Genomic DNA, 9,065 nt, shown 5'->3' on the forward strand with positions numbered 1-9,065 from the left:
TAAGTCGAATGAGCATAAGGCAAAAAAAAATTGAACATATGGCATTACCATTTTGAACAAACAGGAATAACATACGAACATAATGCATTAAAATATGAATAAATAATAAAAAATAAGAACAAAAGCATACCAACAAAAAAGGCAGTGGACCCTTGAAAAAACCCTTGGTGTTTATTTTCCACTCAGATACTGTGGAAATCAAACTTTGAAGCACATACTTGCACCAATTCAATTCCTTAATCTCAACACAATCTTGAATTGAGTGAAGGAATTTGTAGTGGCAGTGAAGGTTTTGGCTTGTTTTCATCATTGAATTCACAGCTAGCACAAGGAAATCTATCTTGAACATTTCAGTTGCTTCTCCTGTGTTCTTCTCCTTTGATTCAATGTCCGTTATGACATATTTCCTTTTATGCAATGCTTGCTGATCTCTCTTGTTCTTCTTTTCTTCTTCAGTTTCATACTTTTCAAATATCCATTGGGTTCTAGGGCTACCAGTTTTACAACCCCAATTTTCCCTCCACCTCATTAAAGGCGTCACAATCTCAAAATCTTTATCTTCCTCCTCTGCCTTCTTTGGCTCTTTTTTCAGAAATAACATTTTTTCCTCTAGGCACTCCATATACAATCTGAACATCCTGTTCATTGATCTCCACTGATTTATTGTATGGCAAGTATAGAGTGCTGCTGTTTTCTTCAAAATGCCTCAACAGCCAAGCACAAAATACTGCATCATTTTGTGGCAGGTTAACCGAAAGCATTGCCCCAAATCCCATTTCTTCCACTGCTTGTTTTTGTTGTGGTGTTAAGTTACTCACAAACTTCATGAACTTAACATGTCCCACCCTAACACAAAGTTTCTCTTCTTCATCCTTCAAAACTTGATCATCATCATCAGTTAAATTAACAACATCCTCATCAATCAATTCATCATCATTAACTTTTCTCTTTCTTTTTTTCTCAACCTTTTGAACTTTTTTTCCTTTCTCCATTTTCTGAACTTCTTTCTCCTTTTTCTGAACTCCCTTAGTTGATTTTTGAACCTTCTTTTTAGGAGATTTTCCTCCTTCCTTTACACCAGTACTTTCTTTGATCTGAACCCCCTTCTGTTTTTTTTGAACCTCCTTTCTTGTTTTCTGTACTCTTTCAAATTCATCAGGTGGAACTTCCTGTGCTTCTTCAACCTGAGGTTCCTTTTGTTTTTGGGAGCTTTTGCTGCGCAACACTCTTGTTGTTGCTGTAGGAGTTGTGTTTCTCCTATTTTTTGTTGCAACATGCTTTCTTTTTTTCTGAGATGGTTGGTTTGGCTCAGAAGTTTGATCAAGTGGTTCATAAACTTCTGGAGGTTGTTCACAAGTTCTTGGAGGTGAATCAGAATCCTCTGGCCTTGATTCAGAAATTGTTTCAACTGTTACAGAAGTTTGTGGAGGAAGTTTAGAAGTTTTATCAGGTTGTTCAGAAACTTCTGGTGGCTTCTGTGTTTCAGTGTTCTCTTTTTCAGTGGCCATCTTAGATGCTGAAGTTTGTGAAGGTTGTTCAGAAGATTTTGAAGATGGTTCAGTGTTTTCTGGTTGTTTTTCTGTTACAGGGGGTTCATTTTTATTTGGTGGAATCTCCTTTTCAGAAGTTTTGGGAAGTTGTTCAAAATTTTTAGAAGAGGGTTCAGTGTTTTCTGGTTCAAAAGTTTTTGGTGGTTCTGTAGTTTCTGGGTGTTCAGTGGGTTGGTAAGGTTGATCAGGTGTTTTAGGGAGCTGTTCAGATAACAGTGGGGACATTCCAGTAGTTGGACTGTTAATAAAAAAAATAACAAGAGAATTAATATTTTTAACTAATATTTGAATGTAAAGCAAATTGAATTTCATATAAACATACCCCAATAAAGCAAACTGAACTTGAAGATGTTCAGTGATTATATTTTGTTGTTCAAAAGTTTTTTGAGGTTGTTCAAACAAATATCCACACATAATCATAATTAATGAACATGCAAACAAATATACAAACATAAATATGAAATTGTGGGCTGTTCAGTTGTATTTCTTTATTGTTCAAAAGTTTCTAAAGGGTTTTTAGCACATTATGTAATAATTAAATATCAAACATAATATATATGAATATAAACTAAAGTGGAAGATGTTCAGTGGTTATTTGTTGTTGTTCAAAATATTTTTATTGTTCAAAAATATATGCAATCATAATTAAAATTAAAGAACATGCAAGCAAATATACAAAACTAAATACACAATTGTGGGTTAATATTCCAATATAAACTGAAATGAAAAATGTTCGGTGGTTTATTCATAGTTGTTCGAAAATAACTTCATAAAAACAATATATATGCACATCAAACAGGAGATATAAGAATTAAAATATACCTTTTTGATGGATTTCTGAAATTTGTTTTTTTAATTCTTCCAATATTTTTTGATCAACAATTGGACTTGCTTTTATATCTTCTAATTTCTTCTTTTTTGGTGTTTTGACATTGAACATTTGACTTAATGTCCTGTTCAAAACATTTTGGGTTTTAATTAATTTTTAATTTTAAAAATTAGGGTTTCAATTAAACATTTTGTTGCGAATTACAACAATAAATCACTTACATATCTTCATCTTCTTCAGTAGGCGTAGATTCTTTCGATTTTCTACCAAAAAAAAAAAATCATATCGATAATTATATACTAGAAAAATATCAAACGACAATAATTTTAACAAATTTTAACAAAATCAAAGTAATTGAAGTGATGTTCACCTTTTTGAAGGTGTTTTCGGTTGTTCTTTGTCGTTCGCCATGGAAGAGTAGTAGCAATTTTTAGAGAGAGAAAATTGAGAGATGAGTGAGAAAATTGAAAAGAGGAGAGAAAAATGCAAATGAATTAATTAAAGGAATTTTATAATTTATGAGAGGAGAGAGATTTTCTGTAAAATGATTAAAAAAAATAAAAATGGCGGTTTACATTTTAGAACGGTTATTTTTTTTTAAAAAAAAAAAAAAAACTAAATCACGTTTGTTTGTTGGGTGTGGGTTTCTTTAGTTTGTCGTGGGCTTTATGTCTGGGCTCCGTTTGTTGGGCGCGTATTGGGCCTGGTGCACCTATTTCTAGGTGCACCATGGTGTGTAATACCAATTGGGATTTACTGGTACATGGTATTGACTTATGACCTGCTTTGACCTAATTGATTTTGACCCTTTACAAGCCAACCTGGTACATGCTACAAATATTATTTTTACTCCTTATTGATTGAATGAGCAAATGACCTCGTGTGTACGGTACACCCGCATGTATATAACAAATTGATATGTAGCTTTAAGGGTTATGTATATCATTTTTCATTTTATTTTTGTGCTTTAACTTAATCTACATGGGAGTATTAATTTATGACCTACTTTAATACAATTGAGGGTCTGTTCACATTTACTTAATTTCAGTTCAGTTCAGCTCTAATCAGTTCAATTCAGTTCAGTTCAGCTCCAATCAGTTCAATTCAGTTCAGTTCAGTTCAGCTCTTAATTTTCCTCTCTCATAAAATATCCATTTCAGCTCAATTCAATTCAGTTCAGTTCAGTTCAGCTCCAATAAGTTCAGTTCAGCTCCAATCAGTTCAGTTTAGTTCAGCTCAGCTCAGTTCAGTAAATGTGAACAGGCCCTGACTTTGAGTTTTTTAACCTTTATTACAAGTCAACCTATTTATGACTGATCTTGACCTAATCTATCTAATTGTTAAGCCCTCTATTCAAAATAGATCTACTTTTCTGGCTTGTGCAATGCATGGATTGTTAAATAAAAATCGAATTAACGCATCCAAAGTATTTCACATTAGATCAAAATAAACTAGCTTTCGGATTCGTGCTTTCTGACTCGTGCAAGGTACTCCCCCCGTTTTTAATTATCGGCCTATTTCCTTAGTTGGAAAGTTTTTACAATTTTTAATTCGTTTCTCTTAACTAGTGGGACCCAATAACATTATACTTTGTATTTTATTACCTTTAGATTCTCCCTCCTCCAATTTTCCTTTCACTAACCCCACTATCTCCATATTTTATTACAATCTCCAATTTCTTCTAAAACTCCGCGAATGGAGAAATAAAACAAATATTTAAAAACGAAGAGAGTATATAATGAATGTTTTTGTTTTTATAATATGTTTTCTGTTATAAAACGAATGTACATAAAGGAGAAGAAAGGATAAAAATTGAATATACTTGTACAACATACTAAGTTGGGGGAAATTGAATTAAACAACACTAATACTACCTCCGTTACATATTATATGCATGCAACTTTTGGGTATTTTTTAATGAGATATAAAAAATTCACAAGTTACACCTAATATGCAACGGAGGTAGTATATGAATTGATTTAAAGGTTTTTTTTTATTTTTACTTTTATTTTTATAATTTGTATAAATGCTTAAAAAGGGATTTTTTTTTTTAAAAAAAAAAAATAATAAATAAATAAATAAAAAGTTAAGTGAGATACCATGTGGCATTATTGATAAGAGAAAGTGACATTATGGTTTATGTTTTAGTATAAACTACAAGGCCAATATACAAAACATGGATCATGCCCAACATAGGCCTAACAGCCAAAATATAAAATTCCAACATGGGCCTAACAGCACCCACTGGCCCGTGGGCTGAATGAACCCCGTTAAATCTCACAATAAGTTGATACACACGCCAATTCCAACTAGCCTTTAAACAAAATTAACAACTAAGGCAAAAAAATCAGAGATATGACAGCATTATACTGCGACTGCTACAAATCTTACCGAGGAAAATAAAATGGAACTTAAAAAGCAGAATCATAGTAACCGAACAAAAAGATTTAGCATCCTCTCATACAAAGAATGCTAGTAATAGTATCACCATCCATGAGCAGTGCCTCCGCTACTGTTGTTGTAGGTAAGAGACTACGCCCATCAAAAATAAATTTAAGATGTTTACTCCCCGCCCCTGCATCCTCTGGTATTAATTTATCCATAATCTGACCCACACGAGTCTTTGGACTGACTCTGAACTGCGTTTCATTGCCCACATGACATATCACTTTAAGAGTAACGCGTTGGCCAACTATGCTCAAGGAAGAATCTGAACAGGAGGGGAGATTCAAGTTAGAACCTAGACTAGAAAACCTGAAATTAGAACCTTTTTGCTCTCTAGCAGTTCATACTTCATATCTTAGTTGCACAATCAAATAATATTGACATTAGTCCGTAATGTTATGAACTTCAAATTTCCTGTAAAACGCTAAAACTTTTTGTCTAGCATCAGAAAATTTTCCTTTTCAAGCTCTGAACTGATAGCTTCTTAACAAGTCACAAATATAGAATGTAGAGCGTTTTCTTCAAAGGAAGTAAATAGGAACATATTATGGGGTATATAATAAGGATCCTAATCTGAGTGTATAATAATAAAAGTTTAGAACTAGATTGAATCCAGAGTAGCACTTACTCATAAAGTTGAAATTAAAGCCATCAATTATGTCACCATCTTCCATATTTAGTTCGTTAGCTGTATGATTCTGAGTCAACTTTAATCCACCATAAACAAAGCATAGAGTAAGATGTTCTCGAGATCCACTGTTAGGAAAACATCGCATAAGCTGAGGCAGTAGAGCGGTAGAGCGTTTCACTCTATGAAACATGTCTCTCCCCTTATGCATGCGGATGCATAGAGTTACATAATGCACAGCTCCATACCCCGAGCCACCTTAAACACAGTGAAAAAAAAAAGGGCAAATGAGAGAAAAACAAGGAGATAGACTGAAAGAGCTATGGAGATGTCCAGATGAAGATACATACCAGGTGCTCAAAGTAGTTACTATATGTCATTTAAAAATACCCATGCCTTATTATTTGTTAATTATAGACTGAAGAATGTTACCATCAGTTTTATATGCCATACAATAATTACTAACTTCTTACTCTGTGCACATAAACTTAAAACTGTATGTACATGACAATGACATAATAATTTTTCTTATCTACTGTTTCCACTTTCCAGGGATACAATTATTGAAAACGGGAAAGAAGACGGAATAAGCCTGTCTAACCACTATTGCTTAATAAAAGCATGTCGAGATCCACAATTTCACCATTAATTATGACGTAGTTAAAACTGATGGTGTTGATAGAAAAAAAATAAGATCAGGCTAAATTTTGATTTCCCTCATGTTTGTACTTACTCTGCAGTCAAGACAGGAACACTTTGTGTGAGGTACAGTACTATGTTTAATGGACATTACATTCCCAAAGATGGTAAAAAGTTGGTGTCTAAAATTTACACCAACCGATTTCAGCTGGGGAAAGAGCAGAATAATTAAAAAAATTAGCTTGACAAATTCAGCCCTGTCTATTAAGGAGCCTTGTTTCCCAAGTTTGGAGTTCTTGGCCTGAAGAGAGAGCTTTCTAAATCATGTCGCAGACAAATCTTGCTCATTTGCTAGTGTTTTAACATAGAAGAAAAGAAGGGTGGAAGTCAGGAATGCTACAATAGCTACTAGCACTCTCAATAATGAATACTAAATATGGAGCAATAGTGACAAGAAATGAATTGATCAGGAAACAGCAGCAGCAGAAAACTTGAAGGAAGAGGAGGGGGGGGGGGGGGGGGGGGGGCAAAAAAAACACATATTTGTGCTTACATTAGATCTTCAAAATGGGTTCTATAGGCAGTTTAGCATGTGTGATGCTAAAAGACGTTTTAATAGTTTAATACATGATTACTAACAAATCAACTCATTAGTAAACCATAAATGAGAAATCAATATTCAACCTCTGTATCTACTTCACTAAAAACTTAACCCTTTCTGTCTTGCAACAGCTTGATTAAGCAAGCAAAGGATAGGATAGCAGCCCAATCGATAAGTAAAGTTGCATGTTTCTATTTTTCCTTCCAAATCATTAGTGGAAAGATTTGGTTACTTGAGAGAAAAAGGAAAATTGAACCTCTCCAATCCCATCAATCCCCATTCAATATTCATTTAAGGAAAGATAGGTAACTCACTCTTCCTTCTCATCTCGATCTCCAACCCATATGCAAATATATAAAGATAGGTATCTCACTCCTCCTTCCCTCTCCCCTTCTCAAATCTCAGTCCCACCCGATATCCAAAAAAGGGAAAATTGTGTACATTACTCTCCTTGCCCTTTCTCGAATCTAGATCCCCATTCTACGTCCACAATAGGAAAATATGCCGCTCATTCTTCCTTCCCTTCCCACCAAATTTTTAATCAAACGCACAATTGGTAAAACAATCATCTCCCCCTATTTAACATGCCAACATCCTTCCAAATAATTTTGGAAAAGAGAAATGATTCTGATGACCTACACAAAACCTTCTTTGAAGCAAACTACTAATCTTCCAATTTTAAATACTCACAAAATTAAAACCCAAGAAGTAAACCAAACAATCAAATCAAATAACACTTCTAAGTATGAAACAATTAATAAAAAGATTAAAACAAAAACCAAAATCCTAAAAACACGAAATCAATTTTGAAGGGAGGAGCAAACCATGATTTGGGAAGGCAAAAATGACATCATTTTGAACCATGCCAAGTTGCTGGGGAGTATCCAAATCCCTTAACTTAGCAGCATTGAACTCGAATCGGGTGGTTTGAAAATCCAAACCCAATTTCTGACAATAACAAATCATCACCCATCGAAGTGGAATGTCAATTTCAATCTTCAAGGTAACCCCTTCTTCGGCTTCTTCGCTGTTCGAATCCGACCATTTCACCACCTTCACTTGTATTTTCTTGATTTGATCTTTCTTGATCAATGAACTTTCCCCATTTTCTTCTTCCACATCCGAGCTAATTTCAACCGGTACATTCGGGTCGTAACGCCGTTTCCTTGTTGCCATACCGATTTCCTTTCAATTAATTGGCAATTCTTAAACATATATTACATTATATTGATTTATGCAAATAATTCATAACTAATCAACTATAGATTACAAGAACTTGAACAAATATATGCAGATTCAACTCCTTACTAGATTAATCAAACATAAACAAACATTCAGCATGTAAAGACATTCAGCATGTAGAAATGTATTGATTTTAATAATAATCCAACAAAACATGAAAATCAACCATAATTAACATTAAACAAACATTCAGCATGTAGAAATGTATTGATTTTAATAATAATTCAAACATAACGTGTGAATTTAACACTTTTTTACATAATAGTAGAACTTAAACTAGTAAATTTGTCAACTAAACATGAAAAAACCATTCAAAATGCAAAGCTAACATGTAATTACAGATCATACATGTAGAAAGTCTAGAAACACAATTTAAGGGAGAGGAAAACGGAAATTACCGGAAGAATATTACTTTCACCGTTGAGAAATTCCCCCAATTACGATAATTTGGGAACGGAGAAGAGGGAGAAATGTGAAGACTGAATAGGTAGTTAGGGTTTACGAAATACTTGAAGGAATTTATTTTAATGATGGCACTTTTGTAAATACTTTTTAATACTTGTACTTCATCCCATCATTATTCAATTTGTGATTAAATTTTTTGTTTAACAACCCTAATTAGGGTCTGTTTCGATTTCCTGAAAATAATTGAAGAAGGAAATTGGGAATTGAATTGAACTGATTAGACCTGAACAGAATTGAAATTAAACTGAACAAACCCTTATTTATCTCTTAGCTTAGATAAACTTTCATTTTCTATTTTTGGAGTTTAAAAATAACACTTAATTAAGTTCAAAGCATACATGCTTCTAAAAAATAAAAAAAATTTCAAACCATACGTCATTTGAAGTTCAACTTCTAATAAAATAATACGGTATAAGAAAAGTTAAAAATATACTTCATATATATTAAATTTGCTAGACACCTACTTTTGATTTGTCGCATTTGCAAATTGTAAGAATTGTGAATTTATAACCATCAAAATTACAAAAAATTATAAAGCATAGCAAAAGATAGGGTACAATATGTATAATGTATGTACCTTGAATCAAAATGGTTCCGATTCACACTTTTCACAAACCTGTTGAGAAGGTTTCAATTCTTATATTTTCGGAACATGTTACGTACGAA

At 33.2% G+C, this 9,065-nt stretch overlaps 1 protein-coding gene across 1 annotated transcript; it reads right to left on the reverse strand.

Moving 5' to 3' along the window:
* Positions 1-4,616: 4,616 nt before the first annotated feature.
* LOC145569419 (uncharacterized) lies at positions 4,617-8,424 on the reverse strand. The gene is made up of 4 exons (XM_081628763.1): positions 8,333-8,424; positions 7,517-7,877; positions 5,453-5,710; positions 4,617-5,089 (listed from the first exon to the last, which is right to left on the reverse strand). The coding sequence occupies exons 2-4, from the start codon at positions 7,866-7,868 to the stop codon at positions 4,827-4,829; spliced, it is 873 nt and encodes a 290-aa protein (XP_081484889.1). The 5' UTR covers positions 7,869-7,877; positions 8,333-8,424; the 3' UTR covers positions 4,617-4,826.
* Between the last annotated feature and the right edge of the window lie 641 nt (positions 8,425-9,065).

The sequence above is a fragment of the Chenopodium album genome, chromosome 11, assembly GCF_948465745.1.
Source record: "Chenopodium album chromosome 11, dcCheAlbu1.1, whole genome shotgun sequence".
Classification (NCBI taxonomy): domain Eukaryota; kingdom Viridiplantae; phylum Streptophyta; class Magnoliopsida; order Caryophyllales; family Amaranthaceae; genus Chenopodium; species Chenopodium album.